The 23,154-nt window shown below is 40.4% G+C and overlaps 1 protein-coding gene across 5 annotated transcripts in view; it reads left to right on the top strand.

The window, feature by feature from the left end:
* Window positions 1-5,454: 5,454 nt before the first annotated feature.
* The window catches only part of skap1 (src kinase associated phosphoprotein 1), a 39,264-nt gene continuing 21,564 nt past the window's right edge, over window positions 5,455-23,154 (top strand). For 2 of the 5 annotated variants that reach the window (XM_006793180.3, XM_087844878.1), the window contains exons 1-6: window positions 5,455-5,798; window positions 7,587-7,715; window positions 7,883-7,935; window positions 10,534-10,639; window positions 11,195-11,217; window positions 11,350-11,466. In XM_006793180.3, coding sequence (XP_006793243.2) covers window positions 7,896-7,935; window positions 10,534-10,639; window positions 11,195-11,217; window positions 11,350-11,466 — 286 coding nt within the window. In that variant the 5' untranslated portion in view covers window positions 5,455-5,798; window positions 7,587-7,715; window positions 7,883-7,895. The other 3 variants (XM_035908816.2, XM_035908817.2, XM_087844877.1) reach the window with 3 other exon arrangements.

Here is a 23,154-nt window from a genome sequence, read left to right as displayed (position 1 = left end):
GCAGGTATTGCTTTTAATATTGAGACTAATAAGGTTGTAGGTCGTTTAGGTTGTGCTCCAGATTGTGCAAACTTTAATCTCTCCGAGGCTGCTCAAAAACAAGTTTTAAGGAAATGGAAATCATTTGAAATATATCTGCATGAGTATGCAGTCCTCTGACAACTATATTAAAAATTGATACAGTCCTACGAATAGAAGTTACAGTTGAAATACCATACGGCCCATTACTGTAAATTAGAAAAGGAGCAGAGAGGTTTGGTGACATGCATTTCCTTACAAACCAACAGCCTGCTCTTCAGATGAGTCGCAAGGCCAAGGACTGGGAAGGCGATAATCTATAAGGTGAATAGTGACAGATTCAACAACAAAAAAGGGGGACGGTGTGGAAAACAAGTGTGGGACTTCATTCCAGAGGTGCGATCTCTGCCATCTCTGTAGGTAATACCTCAGCGCTCCCAGCGGGCTCTCCATCTGGAGGTGTCAGAGTCGGTGCTGCAGCCAACACCACGGAGACAGATGTTCAGCTGGGGGAGAGGAGAAAGGAGGAGGAGGATGTTTTTCACCTTCGGATCAGTTCAGCCCTCTTCGCCTTCGCCCGGGGAATGTAGGACAGCGAGAGGAGAGGAGCACAGAATGGTTAATGAACACAAAAGGAACACAAAGAAGAAACTGTTACAGGCGCAAATATAGTCGAAAACTATTAATAGCTCCAGCAAAAACAGCCTCCTTTTCTTTCCTCAGATGTCTTTAGCCGGCACGCCCGCCCCCCTCCCTGCACTTTGCTTGAGGTCAACCCAGTGCTGTTTGTACCCCATGCTGCTCGCAGTTGTTGCAGGCTCTTTTACAAGTCTATTGCCAGGCTCACTTCCTTGGTTTTCTACCAGTTCCTCTGTCGCATGTCACTCTGCAGGGTCCCCGGGCTTCAAAGGAAAACTAGATACAGTATTCATGGCATAACCGGGGGTTGGTCATCCAAAAGATACCACAGAGGGAAGATATCAAACACAGCTTTGAGGGATAACACCATTTTCTCTTGTACTGTAAGACACAGACATCAAAATAAATGGATGAAAGAAATTTGGTTCTGTTCAGTTTCTTGAAAACTTCTTAGAATATTTATCAAACCTAACAAATTACAGTTCAAACAAAGACTCATTTTCCATCTCTGTCCTGTTTTTTTTAATGCTATTGACCTTTATTAAGATCGAGACCATAAATTAATGTCTAACCAAAGAAATGGAAGAACTAAAAATAGGTGTATGGAATCAGAAACCTAAGGGGAAACAGCTCTGTGCACTGAATCTTCTTTTATTTATTATTTGAAATAAATATAAACATCTTCAGTTTTAACATTTCTTAACTTTCTCTGTCAGCGTGGCACTACAATGAATTTGTTCGGCTTTTGTGCTGCTGGCTGCATAAATAAGACATTTGATGTCATCTCTGCGGGATATGTGAAATTAGAAAAAACATTTTTCTCCATATAAAACATCTTTTTGGTTTCCCATCAGCTCTGAGAGGGGTCTCTCCTCCTTAGTTTATGAGGACTGTTTGGGGGCAGTTTCTCTCTTAAGCTCATCCATCCTTGAAACTTATTAATTTACCGATTCAAAAAAAAATCTGCAGCTTAATAGATTGTTTGCATATGTAAGTTTCACTTTATGATCGTATCAGTTAATGGTGTTGTCACAATATCTTTAGCATCAATGCAATAAGACAGATTTGTTGCGTTTTGTATTTTCTGGCAAACAATTAAGAATTAGCATTACGGAGTTGGAACTATAGCTGTAGAAATAGCAGATAAAAATAATAATTACACAGTTATTAGCAGTGTTATATGTGCATTATTAACACAGCGTTTCACCCCTAATATGAAGCACGACTCTTGGACACTGAGGTGAAACGCTTTGATGACATCTCTCCGTGTGCAGGCATAACTGGGTTTAAATGTAACACGCATATTTTTATAATTAGCAATGATGAGAAAAACAGACTTTTAAACACTTCTTAAAAAAGGTGTTTAAAGAAATTAAAACAAAACTTGCATGTGCATTTTTTTATTGTTATCAAAATTCATTTTAGGTGTTTGGTCTGTGAAATTCAGTAGTTTTTTCCCTTTTAAAAAAAATTATGTTGGTGTTTATACCCTCATTGTTGTAGGAGGGAAACAAAACTATGATAAACGATTACCTTTGAAAGTCTTATAATCTGAGTAGATATGGGTTGGTACCAGTGTACCCCTAATTCTTTTTATTTTCATGATTTCTTTCACAGTTTTTGGAGGTTTGTGGAGAGGGGCTGCCTGGGTATGAGTGGCACGCTCTTTGTTTTGGCACTGAGGCTCTTTATAGCCAAGCCTGAGACATTCTTGACAACCATCCCCCATCCGAGTCAGGCTCGATTGGATCTGGAGGCGCTGGCCGACCTGAAGCTCCCGTCTCCCGGGTCCCACTGCGACTGCATCCTTTCCCCACTCCATCAGCATGGTAACTGAGAGAGACAAGTGACTTGGCCAGGGTTAACGTCTTAATACTCCCCGGGATTGCCTCCAGGATCCAAATGGCTACCCCTAATAGTTTTCCTCCTCTGTGTGCCTGTCAGACCGCCATGACTATATGCCGTAAGAAAAACAAGACTAGCTGAGAGGCAGCGTAACGAGGCAGCACGATGAAATAATGAGGGGTGGTGAGGAAGAAGAGAAAGCTTTGGTGTAAAGACGCAGGTACGAAGCGCTGCCTGATACTTTGCATGGAAAGCCTGCACACTTGAAATTAAACCAGCTCTTTTCCTTAAAGCCCAGGAGGGGGGAAACCAGAACTCAATCAGTGTCACGTCACATGGTTCAAAGCGGCCAATTCGATGCTGCCAGGAGGCTGAGAAATGCAAGGTGACAGTTCATTTTACCAGTGACAGTGTGTCGGTCTCGCTTGCTGGTTCCACAGTCAATTCCCAGCGAGCAGTGAAGGTTGAGTGTTGCTGTAGACAGACAGCAGCTTACCACCCTCCCCTCACACCACCACCTTCCTCCTCCTCTTCCTCCTCACCGCCGCTCTCTCATCGACCCTGCTCTGCTTTGTATTCCAATTAACTGGACAGAGGGAGAGGCGGCAGCGTTGCCGGATCACAAGCAAAGGCAGACACATTCTTCTGGCGTCCTTCCAGTCTCTCAATCCCACCACTATCAATAGTGCTGTGCTTCCCTTTTTCCCCCTTCACTTCCCCTCTCCTCTCGGCTTATGACAAGGGCCAGTTGTTCCAGAGGGGTAATTCATGGATTCTTCTTTAACAACTGCCTCTAGGGACAAAGTCCTGGTAATGAAAAATAGGTCCCTCGCTCACACATTCATACATCACGTGTAATAGAGGTGTGCAATCACTCAGTCGAGTCAACGCACTGCTAGCTGTAACTGCTGTCCTTAACAGACACCTCAAATAATGCTGAATTAATATTTTGAAACGGCTCATATATCCTAACATAATACAATTTGAATGATTTTCTATTCAATGCTCTCAGGGCTAACATTGATTGGAGCACAAGCTGAGGTAACTCTCCGAGTCAGTCAATGTGAGGCTGACTGAAGGTTGTAGATTTAGCACAGCACATTTGCTCTCTTCTGTCTTTCGTGTCCTCAATCTATCATCACTTTTTTTTTTAACTTCGCCCCCCCTGCACTGACATATGTTTGAGCAATGGGTGGGTTGGGAATTCAATGATTCGGAGGAAATCTGAAGAGTAAACTAACTCTTTTTTTTATCTCCTTGAGCAACACAAACATTTACAAGAGACCATCAAGAAACACCTTTAAAAAAAAAAAGAATGCATCCTTTTAAATTTGCGCACCATCTTGAGATATCTTCTATTTTGAAAGGTGAAGGAGTGACTTTAAGCTATTTTTGTGGCCAATTTGTTTGAAGGTGAGTGTCACTTTCTTTTTAAACTACTTCCTATTACTCTTCTAAACTAAAGACAAACAGAGCTCGACAGACAGGTGTGGGTGCCTCTTTATTTGCCCCTCTGGACTGCCTATCTGGAGAATGCAATGTTGTGTGTTTGCAGGACAGGATACACACACACACACACTCAAACACACACCCTTCATGCCCTGAGGAGCCTCCTGACTCTCTCTCTTCTGGCTCTATCAGATCAGAGAGACCTGCTGTCCCTCCCCACACCGCAATGCAAATGAAAAGGAATGTGCTGATAAAAGGCCAGATCCCGGAGATGAGAGAGGGCAGAAGGAGGACAGAGGCAGCAAATGCTGAAGGGGGTGAGAGCCTCTTGGGGAGATGAGAGGCAGCAGAGGAGTCAGTGTTGGTAGTAGTGGGAGATCATAGTCTTGCTCCCCCTCGGCGGCGTTTGATACAGGGCTTTTGTCGCTCTTTCAGCGGTGCATTGTTGGGTGGTGTAATCCCCGTCGGATTACAAAGGGCTTCCCTTTTCATATGGGGCTGACCCAGCAGGCAGGTGGCTGGGGCTCTGTGGAGCTGTCAAGGGGAGGGAACCTCTTTTCCAGGGGAGGGGACCCCCAGTTCCTCTTACCTTCACAGGGGCTTTTTGCTGGAAGGCCAGTCAGGCACAGGTCAGCGTGGGGACAATCCTGACATGGGATTCAACTCGCCCTGACCCCACGGGTTCTTGTGGAGAAGTGACAAGGAAGGACTCCATCATGAGACAGAATTCAACATGAAAACATGTGAAAACACGTGAAAGTATTGCTTGGTGATCAAAAAAATGATTTTTAAATAAAAACAGGATCATTGCAGTTGCAACTATTAAAATTAGAGTCAACATGCTGCATTAAGAGTTAAAAAATGCAAGTTTAAGATCTGAAATAATATAAATCTCATCTATAGTTTAAAATATGGCATCAGCCGTACATTGCTTGATGGATACGTCGTGTTTTCTGTCAATGTGAGCAGTGTCTGATTGAGCTTTGCTTATTTGATGGCTTTCCTCACACGCTTTAAGTAATAGAGGATCAATAACACAATAGCAACAACCACCAATATTTCTATTTCTAATATAGCTACTACCACAGCCTCCTCTGCTCATTTCAGCTGAGCCCAGTCCAATCCAGGTCATCCTCTGCTGGCAAACATAACCATTCATCCAGGCCCTGTCAAATAGTGAGGGGCCAATTTAGTGAAGCTGCATTCATTTATTGTCATAAATATACTAATTAGTTTTTCAGCCAAAACCAAAGACCCATGAAAGTGTCATATTTAAGCAGTGAAACTGAGAATTTATGATACCCGCTTTGGCAAGATGCGCTATTTATGCAGAAGGTAATGTTTAACCCGTTAAATTCAGATTCAGTAACAAAGCTATATGTTAACTGCATCCCTGTTGATATTTATATTCTCATCTTAAAAAAAAGAAAAAAGAAAGACAGATTCAGAACACAATATCTACTGGAGGGAAAGCATTAGACATCCCCATTAGGTTATTACTTCCTAAGAAAATCTCTCCTGCTACAAATTAAATTTACCATTTTAAAGATTGAAAGACTGGGCGTACTTGAACTCAGCATTTGCACAAAAACAAAAAACGGTCAGTAAAATAAAACTTTAAAAATTATCTTTCTGTGAAAGGTCGAGGAATTGTAGCTCACCTTTATCAGACTGGTTCTGAAACGCTTTTATAACAACATTGGTAGTTCAGGATGAGGTTCAGGTTCAGTAGCAAAAACGGAAAACATATGCACTTGAAAGCCGCATGCAGGGAGAAGACTTACATAAAGATCGCTATCTGAAATCACATTTAAAATAGCTTCCCACCTTTATTTCCACGTTAACTGGTAAGTATATAACCTTAACAGGAAAAATGATAGAAGATAAACATTGAAGGGCCATTTAGCTGACTTTAAAGAAGCCAAAATTAGCTAATAAACGCCTATCAACGATTGTAGCGAAGTTAGGCTAACTTAACTTAGCCTAGCATGCTAAATTAGGCTAATATAAAACTTGCATGGACAGCTAGACAAATTAAACAGCAGATACTTTCATTATGAGAATAATAGTGCTAAGTTTTAGTTCAACTCTTAATCTAAAAGTGAATATAATTGCTGGTCATTTTCTGGCCTGTGACTCCAGCTGTGCAGTATATGCACCGAAGGTGACATAACAACAAGGTTTTCTAAATACTTCCGCCAGTTAATTAAAAGGCCAGGCACTGTCACCAGACTTTATTTAGCTAAATTAAACTTAGCTACTCTGGAGGTATATCATGATACATTTTTCATGTGTGTATTATCAATTTACCTAAATATGTTTTTAAGGTAAATTAATCGGTTTACAGAGCTACGGTCAATGCCAGTAAATCCTATCACGATTAAAGTACACACAAGCTGTACTTTGGGCTGTAAATATCACAATTACAATCCTGTATACCTATAAGCCACAATATAAAATAAAGACTGACACCAGAGTTTTTAGAAACATGGGTTTTATTTTAATTTACAAGATAACCCAAGTAAGTAAAGTGCACAATTGCATTCTTGAGAGCACAAACAGGTCTGGCAGGAAGTAGCCTTTACTCTTACCTTACAATGTGTGGACAAAACCCAACAACTCTTTCACTGCCTCTGTGAAAGAGGCCAGCAGAGGTTGCAGAGCAGTGTAACACAAGTTATTGAATAATTTTACCTTGATATTTTGAGTTTTCTTAACTGTTGGATCAAACATCTAAGTTACCAATGCTTCCTTTAAGTCAGCTGCCTTAAAATGGAGGAGTTTTGCTGCTGACACTGTGATATATAAGTGATGTAGAAAAAATTTGTGTGGAAAAAAAAAACAAGATTTTTGCCCCAGATTGTGAGACTTGGTGTGGGCGTAAAAATGTGTTAAGCTGCAGCTTCTAGCAGAGTTTAAATGTGTTTTTCAGCTCTGAACAGTGCCTATCTAATGTACTCATTGTAAGGGCTCAGAAATGCTGAAAAAAATAAGGCAAATTAAAAAGTGCTAGATTTTGATAATCCAGATGCACTAAGAGGGCCTGTAATTCAAAAATTATTTGTAATATGAAGGTAAAGTTTTACATGGTTTCATTAAATATGCTAGAGCAGGGGTGTAAAACATAAGACCCGGGGCAAAGACTCCAGTCTGGCCCAATGGGGGGCTTTGGAATTTTAACTGTATTTTCATTTGTTTCCACTGATAAAGACCTCACCTGTAGCCATTCATATTACAACAAAGTTATTAAGTAACAAATAAATAAATAAATATGAATTAACACAAACATTCTGTTTTATTTGAACTGCGTGGTTAAACGTCTTCAGAAAAAAGAGTTTTGCTAGCCTGGCCCTCTTAAGATCAAACTGGGCTGTATGTGGTCCATGATGGTCCTGTGCTAGAGTCTGAAAAATAAATGCTTATTCTGAGAGGGTCAGGTGGGAACCTTTTCCAGATTTGTTGATTTTTATTTGGAATAACTTTGCATTCGTTTCTAGTTTGCTTGTCTAGACGTGGTTGTGCATTTACCACATGCAGTTTTGTAATAACACCGGCAGGCAGCAGCTCATGTACATGACCTACTAAGCCATATAAGCCAGACAGCGGTGTTTTGGTTTTTTTTGTCTCATTGTCAGACAGAGCTTCTTTGCTCTCAGCTGAGAAACCAGAATGCAGAGGAAGTTGTCATTTGTGCACCTGCTCCTCCCTGTTTTGTGCAAATGTTGATGCATGCACGGAAGTTTCAGTGCAAAAGGCCACAGGTGGTGAGTTGATCTACAGCGTATGTGTGCCGGGTTCCTTTTTAAGTCTCATTGAGCTGTAACGGTACGTTAAAGAGCTACGTAGGCTACATTGTGGAGTAAAACCCAAAGCCTAAAGGAGCCGAATAAGTCTGATAAATCATCAAATCGAAGTTTTATTTTTTGGATAGGTGAACCAAAGGGATGGGGACAAATGTGGACGACTTCACGAGGCTTCTGTATGGTAATATCTTTATTTAATTTTTTACATTTAACAGATCTTTCTTTCCCCATAGACAAGTTTAACTTTAAAGTCAGTTTAAGTAGGCACTCTTTAGAGTTGAGCTCCCACCTGTTGAGCACACAGTGTTATAGAGAACTTTTAACACTGCATCTTAACAATTTTCATAGATCTTCACTGCTGCCGTGACATTTACTACATTTGCATGCACTGCTAAGCCAGCCAACAGGCTTTTGGAAGAACATTTGCATGGGCCAGAACATCTCTGTAGAATATGAGTGGGTGCATCATGAAATTGAATCAGATAAGTGATGTTGACCGACCTGTTCTGGCCTTCATTATCATAAAGATTGGTGTCACATTTCTCTGTAATGTTTCCACCTCATCAAATCAAGTTTGCAGTTTACTTTAGAGGGATATGATAGCCTTACGTGTTTGCCCTTTTTTTTTCTTTTAGAGGTCAAGACACAGAAAGAGTAGCTTTTTATTTTTCTGGAAAGCAGCATCAAAGTAGAAAGAAAGCATAAAGTATTGAGGTGCAGGTGACTAGTTGAAGGAAATATCTAAACTCTTGACCCAGACAGAGATGGCATCTCATGGTATTGTTTTGCTAGCTTGGTTTGAGTCACGTCTTTACTTAGAGTATTGCTGTTAAATATGCAACCCGGGGGCCAGAAGCAGGCAGTCAGAGTGTCAACTCTGACCTTGTGATGGTTTGTTACCTATTGAGGTGAGATCAACATTACCACATTACCTAACAGGAGTGAAAATGTATAGAAACCTAAATGTATTTCTAGATTTGGACAAGTTGTTAAGTGAGTTTCTCAGGCATTACATGACTAATCCAAGTAATCCAAACCATAGCGACATATTAATTACTAACCTTGTGTTACTGATGTATCGTCTCAGACGTTCTTCTGGCTGAAATTTTATCCATTTTCGGCGTTTTCTTCTTGCCATGTGAGGGCGATTGTTTCTGGCTTTCAGTGACCCACAACTTTAATTGAGAAAAATGTAACGCTCATTCTACATCTTAATTCTGCTAATGTGTTTGTGTTATCCTAACATAGCTTTGAGCTAGCAAACAAGTAGTGGATCATATGTCAGCTAACCCAACTTCACAAACATTGCTGATATTTAGTTTTCTATTAGCTGGCTAACTTAGCCAGCTAAACCTTGGAAATCCTTTTCTTCATGGATGTCTGCATTTTAAGCCTGTGTGAACACCCCGAGTGATCATTTATGTTAAGTTCAGTGTTTAAACTCTCAGTGGTTTCTCCCTGTTTGTTTGACTTGGGGAACTGAAGAATTATTTAGACCTGAAAATGGCTAATGACATCAGACTTAACAGGTCAATAGTTTTTTCGTTCCTCAAAAATCTACAATCTAGTTTCTGCAGCAAAACCAATACAAAGTTTTTCCTGGGTGATGCTTTGCATTGTGATGGGAGTGGTCTCTACCAGTATCAGAAGTTATTAAAGGCTCACCGGATGGTTTGATAAGGATGTGTGAGTCATATGCTGTGGTCTTTGCAGTAATGATATCTTAACCATCTCACACCTGTGAGATTTTGGACTGGTGTTACAGTATTTGCACTGTCCTCCATTAAAACACCAGTGGATGAAAGGCTTTTTGGAAGAGCTATGCTCAGCCCTCCTTTAGAGTTCCTAAAAAGTGGAGATACTGAAGCTGTCAGCACGTGGTGGTTTTTCCTTTAATGTGTCAAACATCTTCATGAGCTCAGCACAGAGAGAGGACTGTGAAACATAAAGCAATATTTTATAAAAGAGAAAACTTGATGCGAGATTTGTGAGTGATAAACTAGGAACAAAGATATGAAAGTACCAGATAGAAAGTATTCTTAAAGTTTATTGTCTGGGTGCCAGTTTGGGAGCTAGCGTAATTGAGGCTCCCACATTAAACACTTTCAGTTATTGTTTATAATGTGTCTGTTCATCAGATGGTGGTTTATGCTGGTAATTATCATTTTTGTGCTGGCTTATTGTTGTTTAACCGCATGCGAGATGGCTCTTGGCATTTCTTAACACCAGCTGTATTTGTCAAAGTTAGGAAGGTTTAATCTGCCATCATGGCTACAATAAAAGTGTTGAAATTGCAGAGAAATGCTCCCTCGGTTTCATTTTGCACTGTTATATCACAGTATGCCATGAACTGTTGCGTTCCTTTTTTTTTTGTTACGCTCCGGGGCCACGTAAAATGCTCCCGAGGGTCGCCTCTGTTGTGCAGGCCTCACTTCGAGAATCATGGAGACTGCAGGGTTTGCTTTGTTTGAGTGCATTGTAGTGCATTATTCTGTGTAAACGCTTCATGATCGTGACCCTTTAGTCACTCATAACCCTCAGTGCTTAATTTATTTTATTTATTTTTTATGTTCGTGGTTATTTAACAGGGACGGTGCATGCTAATTAGCACAAGGATAAAAATATAGCATGTAAACATGTCAGATTGAAGCAAAACTGCTAATTTACATCTGTAGTTTCTGTTATATACAACATGCATAACAGAAGACTGAAGAACAATACAGGAAATGCACAATGCCAAGGTTGCTTTAATTGAACATAAATGGTTTGCTGCCCTCAGACTGCGAGCTGTTTGTGACAGAGATCCTTCATGGTGAGAACCTGAGTGAATCTGCAGAAGAGACACGAGAGGTCCTGCTGAATAATTTCAGGGTCGTCCATTCAAGGTATGATTTTATCCTTTCGAAGAAGCTCTAAATCTGAGGCCCAGAAACCTACTTTTAAAAGTAATTTCAAAGACACCGTTATCTAATTTTAGCTGATAATGCCACACAAAACCCTTAATTGTTGCTCTAATTGCTTTAAACACAGTTTGCATGATTACATTTGAAGGAGCTGATTAAGTCTAATGGTGTCACCTTCGAGACTTAATTCTTGCTCTTATTGTTAAAACAGCTTTTAAAGATCTCGTGCAATAATCTTTTCTTGATTGAGACAATTAAATGTGATTTAATTCTTGAGCACGAGCCCAAAAACGTAAACCTCTTGTATGAAATACTGGTGACAGCTTACTCCGGAAGTCGGCACTGCCTGCACTGCATGATAAGAGACACAAGCTCTGCTATAGAATCCTTGTGGTTTTGTGGTCTTCTGCTTAAGAAACAATTACTGAATTTTAGAAGTAATGCTGGAGCGAAGCTGTCTGAAAATGAAAGCACAGAAACCTTTGCAAGTCACTGCAAAAATGTAGTTTTTGATTAATACCTGTTTTGGTTTTGCAGAAACCCCGAGGAGTTTCCTAGATGTAAGTAACAATCTCTTAATCTCCATCACATACTGTGTAGTTTTTAAAGATGAGCCCATAAAGTCTGTTGTTAATTATCTCTCTTAGTGACATTTCCTTTATCTCTCTGTTTCACACTATCACTATCACCAGTGGATTTAAGGGAAGATGAAGGCTCCGATGACAACCGCAGTTCCAGCCTGGGTCGCTCGGCCCCTTCAGACGACGCCTCAGTAGTGTCTGACTACCAGGAAGATGGAGTGGCTGACTGTAAGTTAACAGCAGTCCTGATGGCTGGTTCCTCCTTTGTGTGGGCTATTGTAGGTGCACTGCAGAGATTTGTGAGAGATGTGTGTGTTTGTCTGTGCACGGCAAGAACAAAACAAAACAACAACAAAAAACTGTTCACTTTAGTTTACGGGCCACATACAGCCCAAGTTCATCTAAACTAGACCTGACTGGTAAAGTCACTGAATAATAATATATTATTTTTGTTTTCTTCAAGAAACATTAAAAATGCAAAATGTATATATTTTGCATTTCCCTTAATTTTCTAAATAATGGCTGTGCAACAGAAGGTAGGCCAAACAGATACCAGCTTACATATCTTAAAAATAGATTTAATTTAATCGCAGTCATTCCACATTTGTTGGGTCTACTCTTTTTATGTGTACATTACAGTTTACAGATCATAGTATAAAGACATAACACCTTCACAGAGGGTGTTTTGTCTACATTTTAACAACCACCAAAGTATTACATTTCACCCTGAGCATAGACGTGACTATTTGTGTTTCTGCTAAAAGGCTACAAGTTGCTTTAAACAAAAGGTAAAGAGGAGTTGTCATTGTGTTGTGCCCTTCTTTGTCATGAGTGCAGGCGTTCCACAGGATTCATTCTTTGACCTCTTCTACTGACCATATTTAGCATAAACATTGACATTATCATGTCTTCCACCCAAATCTGTGACAGGTATTGGGGGGAAATTTGGAGTATTGGGAGTAGTCATAGCAAGCCTGAAATGAGAAGTTTGTCTTCATGTGTCTATGTAATTATTGCATGAATGAATCAGTTGAGTGACTTTACAAATATATTGCTGAAGCTGCTGCCACTTCTACCTTTCACTTTACAAACGATGTAAAATTGTTTAGTTTGCTGAGACTCGCTTTTTCAGCGCAGCTAATTTATTTCATGTGACCAATGCAAATGTGCACTTTGAATCATGTCTTTCCTCAAGAAAGCGTCAAAAAAGAAAAGGAAGAAAAGAGAGGGAGCAAACTGAGGGAAGTCTGTTGTTAATGCATTTCTTTCAAAAGAAAAGTGAGCTGCACGACTACCAGGTTAGGAAGGGTTTAGCTAACAGCAGGTGGTAAAGACAGCGAGCCAGTGTTAGACCGAGCACAAGTTAAAACCATGAAACGGATGGCCCTTAATTTCAGAAACGGCCAGAAAAGCAGCAGCAGGTGCGTCTCCAAATGAAAGCTTAGCAGCACTGACATCAGGCAGCATTATCCTTTATTGTATGTTGCACCAATGGTTCTCATGGCGGTGTGCCACGGGGTGAGCAGGGTATTTTTGTACAAGCCTGTTACGTTTCAGGCTGATGAAATATAATTTTTAGCACAATGATAATGCCTCTTAATTTGAAAAACTTTACTTGTGTTGCGATGGGGTCATTTATTCAGCCTTTGCCAGTTCTAATGAAGCACACCATCAGGCAGCACACCATCATACCTGTGTACACTCTCAGAAACATTTTCATGTATTATTAAATCACCCAGTTTATATCAGCCACCATTAGAGTGCCGTATCTCTAACTTTCGTGTTTGATCATTTAAAAAAACGTTAACAGAAAACAGCTGTTATGTCAGTTCATTGCACATATCATAAATCTAATTTATTCTTATTAATTTTAACCATTATTAAGCTTGCTCAACCACGAGCTGCTGCAGTTTCAGTGTTACAGTTATATAAACATCAATCGGTTTGGACTATTAATTAAACTTTAACAATTATCAAGATAATTACATTACTTACAATCATTATGATGTGCCTTGAAGATCTGGTTTGACCTCCGAAAGCAAAACTCATTTAACCATAAAGTAATCATAGACTAAAGTATGGAGAAATGTGTGGAGATTTCAAACTATGCATGAATGCATCATATGGACAGTTCATTACAGGCTAGCCTAATGACCACTAGACATTGTTGTAAATAGCCGTCAGCTCAATTGTTTATTTAAAAAATATGCACGAGAGATACGGATGGCCCGCAGAGATCGCTCATGAATAGTGCCTGGAGTTCTGCGCGCTAAACCCCTGAAATGTAGTGTTTACACAGACGATACCACATTATGTGTGTAACAGTGCTTTAAGAGCACCTTTATCCTGCCATTGTTATTTTGGTACTCTGAGTGACAAATACAGTATATACAGTATTTAGCAGATGGAAGAGAGCAGCACTTCATGGTGTTTAGTTATAAGGCTCTCATTCTCATGTCTGATGCCTTGTTGCACTTAAACACAGTACTCGTTATGTCGGATCACGTGGACGTTTAGTCACTAGCTGTAGCTCTTTTTCACACTGTACTTGAAAAGATGGTTTAAATGCTTTGCAGCCTACAAACAGACCGAAGCTACGTTCTTACAGCTACAGTGAAATCTTAAAGATGATTTAATAATAACTGTGACAGGAAACAATGCAATTTTAACACACTATCCCCCGGCATACTCAATGACACACCTACACCTCACCACAGGATGCGTAGGTTTCTCTATTTTGGCGCTCGCCCTTTTTAATTAGAACAGAATAGATCACATGTGTAAAATTTTCCTCCTTGCTGGTGTCCTACCTCTCTGCCAGGCTCCTTTAGCTCCTCCTTCCTCTGCTCTTCCTCTCTTGGTAGTGTGCAGGTAAGGCCATGCTGATGCTGGTGAAAAAAACAGCGTGGGGGGTTGTGGTGGCTTGCAAAAGCCTGAATGGTGACCTAGAGCTCCCTCCAGTGGCGGCTCCTGGGCTCCGCTCCCGATCCTTGCATGTGTGTACTATGGGAGGTGTTGAGGCTGCCCACACAGAGAGGAGGCTTTGTAGCTGCAGGCTAATGCAGTGATTGATAGAAGCTGAGCCCCTCTATTCTTCCACAACCGGGTTTGAAATACAACACTGTACCTGAGGGGCCATGAGTGTTCCATCCCTCTCTCCCTGTATCAATCTTTCTTTCTATCTTCCCTTCTCTGATTCGCCTCCCTCCCATTCAGAGTTTTTGTATTTCTGACGCTATGTGCCAGCTAATAGCCCTTGACATGACATGCCGCAGGTGGGCATTATTGCCTCTGCTGCCTCAGGTGCCCATCTCCGCTGCTGTTTTAGCGTCTTTCTTGAGATAAAGCAGGGACGCATGTGGAAATTCCCAGTCGAGAAACAGGAATATTTCCAATCATTTTGGTGATACCGGTATTTAATGCCAGCTGGATGAAGTCGAGCACAAATCCCCCCGTTTATTTATTTGTAAACGGCTTAATGAGCTCTTCTGCTCACAGAAGAGTAACCGTCGCCTTTACTGGGCAACTTTGGAAAAATAGAGAAAACAAATCACGGCAGATGGCGCGAAGATAGCCGACAATAAGACCGCGATAATTCATTTTTTGAAATTGTTCATTTTACAATAAACAAGAGGACATTTGCTTTGTGGGAAACAAACAAAATCAAAGTATGAAATGCTTAAAAAAATTTCCCTTAAGGCTGTAATTGTAACACACCAAACTAGAAACGGCACCGTCTGTTGCTGCGGAAAGCGATAGTTGTTACAGCTCGAAAACGCAGTCACGCCATTGTCTGTGTTGAATGTGAGAAGGAGCCAATTATCCCGAATCGCCGTAATCAGTTTTTTAATCCCCTGTTTGTATTTTGCTTTGATTTAAAAAAACAAAAACAAAAAACGCACACACATTGTACTGTCAGATCGATAATCATAACATTTGACTTTGTAAGACAAATGTTCACCTTGCAGCGCTCCGTCTTTTATTGCTGGGGGACGGCGACCATGTTAGCATAGTGAATGGCCTGTGTCCTCAGTAAAAGGGCATGCGGAGTTCATAGTTCATTCTCTGTTCACTGCCAGCTGAAAGAAATGGTTCGCACTTCTCTGCCGGGCGGTCTGAAATAATGGCGCTGGCGCTTAATGAAATCAGCCACATTTTAGGAGGAACTGTTAACCATGATATTCGAACTTTCTTTTCATTCAGGGGAACTGAAAATTAATGATAATTTTGTGGGATTCAGAGAGTAGCGATAAGGAGAAGGGAAGGTAGAAAATTGAGTTTTCTCTCTTGAGTTTAATTGTGTCATTCTTTTTTTTTTTTTTTTTTTTTTTTAATCCTACTGTACACAATGGAGACTTTGTGACTTGGAGGATGTATTATCCGTGGTAATCGACTGCCTGCCTTCGCCTCTCTGTGTTCCCTAACCAGAGAGTGAGTGAGTGTGAAGTCGATGGCTGCTTCTACACGCAGGAGGAGCCTGTGCCGTTTGATTAGATGCGGTGGCCTGTTGTCTTCAGCGGACTGGGTGACACCAGATTTGTAATCGCTGACAGGAACAGATGGAGCCTCCATTGTTAGCCCGGGTTGTCTGCATGGTAATGTGAACTGAGTTTCACCCGCCGACCGCACCGGTGACCTGACCGCGCCTGCAGCCTCACCCCATCTACGTCTGCCCGCTTCAGCACCCTCCACCCTTCTCTTGCTCTCAATGCTGTTTGAGGCTCAAACACCATTCCAGCACATTATGCATACATAAACAAATATAGGCACAAAATTTCCCCCTCTGGCGTGCAAAAATCTCTTTAACACACTCACTTAGACCCCAGGAGACGGTGTGTGATGTGGGGCTTTTAGCCCTGTCATGCTGTTTGCAGGTCAAGTTTACGAAGTCGAAATCGCCTGTTTGTTTTTCTTTGATTGGGGAGCACCGCTGGGCGCTCGGGGATGTTTGCTGGGAAGCTGCTGGGATGACAGAGCACTGCAGAAAGAGCTTTGTTTCAGGAGGCGTGCAGGAAAAAGATGGCGCTTTTGATACGTATCCCTCGTCTTCTTTGTGATTGTGATGATTTTAGTTTGATGTGCTGTACAGCCTGCATTATCTCCGGTGTGGCAATAAATATTTTACATTTTAAGATTATTTAATTTGAAATGTAGGCAGGAAGGGCTGCAGCTTGTTTTCTAAAGAAAAAAAATAGGAGGGAATTAGCTTTTTTTTGATCAGGCAGCTAAAGTTTTCAGGTCTACAGTCACATTAGACGAAGAATGGGAAAGCTGGAACAAGAGGAGCTTCTGTTTTCAGTCGATAAATTGATTAATGAACTGATAGTTTTGGCTGCAAACGCAGGTGTGCTCTTATGGCCAGTGTTAAGAATGAAGGAAGGTGACTCGTGTTAGCGATCACTGCGCTGGCCCAATTTCCTAAACCAATTACTGGCACAAGAATGCGGTAGGATAACCAATTTGAAGTTATGTCTCGCTGCTGTCGCCTATTTCTCATTTGAATATGAGGAGCCAAGTGCACAGTAACAACATTATTACACGGTGCCAGTAAATAGAATATTAAATCTGAATTCTGTCATTTTGGCCGAAGCTGGAAAAAGCTGTGTAACGTGCAGTGTGTTTGAGGAGGGTGCAGCGTGCCCTGCTCGGTCCCTTGGCTTGTGAGGTAGAAGAAAAGGGATGCCAGCTGACGGATTGATGCCCCATTAGGGGGTTAATCAGCAATGTTTAATGTGCCAACTGGCCCTTGTCTGTGTTCGAAATGAAGTCACGGGGAAGGAGGAGGTTTGTGGGTAAATGTTGAAATATGGCTGCTGAGCTGCTTCATAGCAGTTTCTCTTCTTTCTTTTAAATCCACCTGGAAAGTGTTTCGGGTCTGCATACGTGACCTGCTTGCAGGTTTGTTGGCCCGTCTGCCCACTCACTGAACTTTTGACCTTTGGCCTCTTTGCTTGGCCAACCCGTGACCCGTCTGCGCGTGTGAATAATCGTCCACGCCGTCTCAGAGCACACCGAGTTTCTTCGGACGTAGCCGCGCGCCGTGTCTGTCCGTCAGAATATCCGCCCGGAGATCCATTTTTCAGCGCGTTCATCGGCGTATGGATTTTGTGACATTTGGGTAGCGGCTGCTCGTTTGCGAGGAAGCGAGGAATATGCTAATGACCCTCCCCTCTTCCTCCTCGTTCTCCGTCACTCTCTTTTCCTCTCCTTCTTCAGTTGGTGTCTGTGTGCTTTTCTAGAAGCACACACACACTCTCACACACACATTACGAGGCAGGCGCAGGCTCTGTGCATCGCTGCGACTGCTCGCCATCAGGGTTCAAAAGTTCACGCTATTCCCCGAGGGCTACTGTGCTGCTGCAGATGCTGATAGTCTTTTCTTTCTCCCTCTCTCCTGGCTGCCTTTCTTTCCCTCTCTCCCTCGCTGTTTACACTATTAATCTTGTACACTCTCTCTCACACACTCACTCACGCTGCCTGGCAAGAAGAGAGCGGCTTGAAGGGGGGATTTGGACGTATTTAACCGAAGGGCATCCATCACTCTCATCTCCGGCTTCACCCCCCCCCACACACACACACACCCACACCCACCACCACCACCAAAAGCCGCACGGTGTAGTTTTCTGCATCCTCCTGGTTTCAAAGCCTCGTGATGCAGCTCTCCTCTCATTTGCTTTGTTTTATTGTCGCACGGCATATAATTACATCCCTCCGTTGCCTCTGGTGCGGCAGCGCCGTGCTGAAACCTAGGGAAAACAGGCGAAGGTAAATGTGCAGCAGTCCATCTGTAAAGAGGCGCATAGGCAGAATGCAAAGTGGGAAGCCGGGGCAGGGTGGCTCCTAATCTCCCCCAGAGCTGTCAATGTCACAGACAAATAGCAAAACTATCAGATGCGGCGGGTTCACCCAGAGGTTAGCGTTCCCAGGTACCTCCTGCATTCACTCCCTCTCTTTTTCCCCCTTCCTTGCAAATGAGAATTTGATTTTGCCCTCCACTGGAATCCATTTCTGGAGATGAATGAAGTTTCAATGCCAAGCCCAGGTGGCCCCGCTGATTTCTTAGGGAAATAAATGGGGATGGGAGAGATGTGTTGGCCTGTACACAGACAGTGACACGGCAGCTCCCGGTGCCTCTGGGATCCTTGTGTTTAATTGTTGCTGTAATGTAGCACTTTAAGGTCATTAACTTGCCCTTGTGGAGTTATCCGAGCATGTCGAGGATGCATCCCTCTTTACTCCGAGCTCTGCGCACGGCTGGGAGAAGTCACCGCTCTGAGCGTGTGCCAAGTGGGACAGGGGCTGCTGTGGGCTTGTATGCTGTTTTAAGATCGCTTATCTACAATGGTAATTTTTCACCCCTGAGTTACAGCAGATTTTCTCGCGAGTTGGCTCATCTGAAAGAAATCAGGAGTCGAATGGAAACACATGTAATTACACAGGAACTTGGTCCTGTGTGGCGGTACGGATGCAGTAATTACTTAAATTTAGTCAGTTAACTTTAAAATATAAATTCCCTCCAGTACTAATCACAGTTAAAATGAAAACTTTTTTATGAGATGTAAAATAAACATAATTTTTTTACATTTTTAGGCTGTTTTGCGTAATTTAATATGCTGAGTGTAATTTTGGTTGTCGCTTGGAAAAATAGCTAAAAACTGAGGGCAAACATTATTTTAAAACTTGACCAATACTGCAAAAACATTCGCTGAATAATGATCATCCTTACTGTTTTATATTATATGATTTTTTTATGAGTTCATTTGTATATTGTCAAAAAAATTAGTTTTAAATGACTTCCGCGGCAGTTAGTGTCACGGAGGCTGATTTACCGTTTCCCTGCGAATGAAGCTCGACTGACGTGGTTTTGGCTTTTTTTTTTCTTATTTGGTCTTTTTCTTTCCTTTTTTGGTTTATTTTTTTAATATTACAATATTATAAAGAAATTCAAAAAGATAAGAACAACAAAAAAGTTTTAAAAAGTTCGTAAATGATTAAAAAAAAATAAAAAATCTAGTTGATAGTTATATAATTACTTGGCTTTGTTTTTCGGAAGCTTTTAATGTTTTAAATAAATTTGAATCATTTAGCTGCTGCCATGATACTTTAATTATTTTTATATATATTTATTATTATTTGCTGTTTTCTTCAGCAAAAAAAATGTTTTTAATCCTTAAAAAGTGTCAAAATCCTTCAAAAGAAATCTTCATTTATGGGTCATTCTTCTTTATGAAAGACTGAATTATTGAAACCCTAAAACATAATTAATATATCAGAGTTAGGTTTTGCTGTTCATCAACAAAATTTAAATAATAAACCAAACTAAAAAAAAAGTTTCTGTTTGAAAAACCTGCTCATTATTATTAATAAATAGTAGTATTAATTTCATTATTAATTAATGCGAACAGTTGTTTTGATTTAAATGAATCCACACGAGCTAGAACAATCAATACTTTGGTCCTCTAAAATAATTTAAACTAAAAAAACATTTTTATTTTAATTATAAGTCAATAAATCAAAATTGATTATGACGTTTTTTAACAAGCGTTCGGCCTCATTTTCCTCCACAGAATTATTTTTCCATCACACCTGTTGCCAGCTGGATTTGCCGGTGATTTATGATTGGAAATCATAAAATATAACTTTATTTATTGACATGGTGTTTAACAACAGTGGCTATAAATAGGAGTGCTTTATATAAAATGGTAATAGGTGTGAGATATTGCTCTAAAATCGTGGTCCTTTCTTTAAAATTACATTTAAGCGGCGATCACAGGAGCATTTTAAAGGTGCAATAACTGTACATTCAGAGGGCAAGTGTGCTGATTTTTTTGTGAGTGTTTTTCCCTCCAGGCTCTGCCTTTGATTGCGCTGTATCCCATTTTTATCACTGAGACGCAGGCTCCTCTGTGGGCCCGAACTCCTCCATTGTTGGTATTTATATTCTTACGACTGTTTCTTTCTTTTTCTTTTTTTTTTTTTGGTCTCTGTCAGCGAAGCAGCTGAAAACCATCCCCAGCGATTAGAGGATCATTGTATCTGCAGTTAAGCATTTGAATAGTGGTAGTAAATCTAGAAAAGGGAAATTCAGGGTCGCTGTAGACGCTGCTTATGGCTGCCCAGGGGGAAGCCGATGTCACATAGTAAATTTAGCCCCTTAGTGTCTTTACAGTGGCCGGCCCGTGATGTTTGAATGTAGGAGTGGAGCAAAACCGAGAATGACTTAACATCTATTCCCGCGTACGGGCACCTAAATATATATTTTTTTGTTCACAGTTACAGAAAAACAGAAACAGTAGATAACTCTCTGCAGATGCAGCCTAAGCGAATGTCCTGAATCGAAATCAGTCAAGAAGTGCAATTAAATATTTGCAGGCAAGTTTTTATTCTGTTCTGTTGCTCAGATCTCGAGTCAGATTTTTTATTAAGACCTGACTCATATAAAAAAAGAAAACCTTGATCACTCCTGCATACGTTTCTGATCCTTTTAAGTATTATTAGACGGTGATACAGCTGTGATATAATGATCTGTGTGTTTTCTTCGGTTCAAACACATGCATTAGGAGGTTCTAAACATGGTTTATGTATCGATGACTGAAGTCCTAATCAAATCAGGGGGAGGGAAGGAGGGCAGGGAAGACACTCTGCCCTTAACCTCAGTGCCTCTCAGTTTCTCTCCTCCCTTCTGACGGCCGGCTCGCTGGAGGGATGTACTGCAAAGGCCTCCTACTGTAATGAGGAAAAATGTATCAATTTAGCCTGGCGTGTGCGCAGATTGAGCGCCAGGCGGGTGAAGGTGCACAGAGTGAATCCTTTTTCCTAATCAAGGACGGTATCGAAGAGGTTGCGGTCTCGTTCCCTTTCGTCTGTGGAATCAGCAGCATTCCTCCCCGTAGCCCCCTCAGGGCCGGGGAGCCTCTCTCTGCCTTCTGTTTCACCTCATCAGCAGAGTTCACTCGGGGGTCAGGTCCTGCCCCCCTGATGCTGCATTCACTGCAATACCTCTTGCATCGTAAGGCGCTGTGAAAGCACCTCGTGCTCAAGGACTGAGTGGAAGAGAAGGGAAGCATATGACAACTTTCTGCCCTTATTTTACACCTGTGCTTCTAGGTGGGTCACCACTGCGTATTAATCCCAATGTGACAGATGTTTTACCCCAAAATAACAAGTAAACACTGGGATTTTCAGGCAGTTTGTTTGTCTGTACCTTCTGTTATTTAGTTGTAAGGAATGAGATGTATGAAATCACATCAGGGGGGTGTAAAAATGACCGGATTTGAGCAAAAGTCTATGATGGGAAGCTGATGTTAAGGATTAAAAGCAGATGCCCATTTCTTAATTGTAATACAAGTAGATGAATTTGTAGAAACCAGTAAAAGAGCTCGCATTGAGGCATGAAAAAGAAAAATACATAGTTATAAAAAAAATATATTTTTGTGTAATGAAATACATTTTACAAACAAAAGGAAATGATCAGTAACCAATGAGCAGATGTTAATTAATTAACTGTTCAATTTAAAGCTGAAATGCCACTTGGTTTTATTGGCCATTTATAATAGCAAAACTCATTATTTTATAATTGTAATACAATAAAAAACACGTTTTTCACTCTTTTATGACTCTTTTGTTTTATAGGGTAATAACCGACAAGCAAGAAACAGTCAACAAATGAGTCAGTAGCAGTGAATCAATATTTTTTTTAGTTATAGGCAAGTTAATTGGATTAAAGGAAACAAGCAAGTCAGTAATCAGATATTTGTTTTATTAACTGTCTTGTCTGAGGTAAATAATAATAATACTAGTATAGAAACTGAAATTGGGAACACTATGAGAATCGTTTTACGACGAGGAACAAACAAGTCAGAGCAAATGTAAGAATTGAAACACCATTTGGCTTTTTACCGGTAATTTATAATATCAAAACTGTTATTTTTCAAGAACATAAGAAGGATTTTGCCCTGTTTTAAAACATTTTATAGTCTGAAAATCTAAATCTATATAATAATCACCAATAATCACCAAATTAATTGTAAATGGCAATATTTATTAGTTGCAGACAAGCTGATGTTCAGTATTAAAAGAAAAAAAAATGAGCCAGTGACTGGAAATTGAATAATTAATTAATTTGTTGTTTATAGCAGAAAAGCTGGACTGTATAGAAAATATTTTTAGTATTTTATGACATCATATAGACCAGAAATGAATCAATATTGACAATATTTGTCAGTTTCAGGCAGGACTAACGTTGGGATTAAAGGAATGAACGAGTTGCTTTAAGATTAATAAATAATTGCCATGTTTAAAGTGGAAACACCACCTGGTTTTTTTGCTCATTTAATAAAGCAAAAATTACATCTTTGGACAGCGTAAGAAGCTTTTTTTTATTCCCCAAAGTATTAATACAAAATCTACAAATAATCAACAAATTAATCAGTATTGACAGACAGATTGATGTTAAGGATTTAAAACAAACAAGCTAGCGATCAAACAATTATTCATTAATGGACACATTTAAAGCTAAAACACCTGATTTTATTGGTCGTTTTTAATACTGTCTTGTAACGTTATACATCATGGAGTTTAATCTACAGTCAAGAAATAATCAACAAGTTGATCAATCAGTCAAGCCAATAATGATGGAATAAACTGGTTGTTTATAACAGCAAAGATGCATTTTTCACTATTTCATGATATTATATTGGCCAGTAATTTGCAATCAGACATAAATGAATAATTAATCATTAATGACCGTTATGAGCTCACACAGTCAAATACAACAGAAATGGAAAGAAAAGAAAATCCCCATTAGAAATGTAACAGCCACAGATGTACAGTAAAACCTCTGCAGCACGAGGGACTACAGTAATAAAGCCCACGCATGACACACACCCTCACTTAAATAAAGACAGAGCAGTCACA

The sequence above is a fragment of the Neolamprologus brichardi genome, chromosome 8, assembly GCF_056152115.1.
Source record: "Neolamprologus brichardi isolate AB-2024 chromosome 8, ASM5615211v1, whole genome shotgun sequence".
Lineage (NCBI taxonomy): Eukaryota > Metazoa > Chordata > Actinopteri > Cichliformes > Cichlidae > Neolamprologus > Neolamprologus brichardi.
The sequence above is the reverse complement of the archived record's forward strand: the minus strand, read 5'-3'. Positions and strand labels throughout refer to the sequence as shown.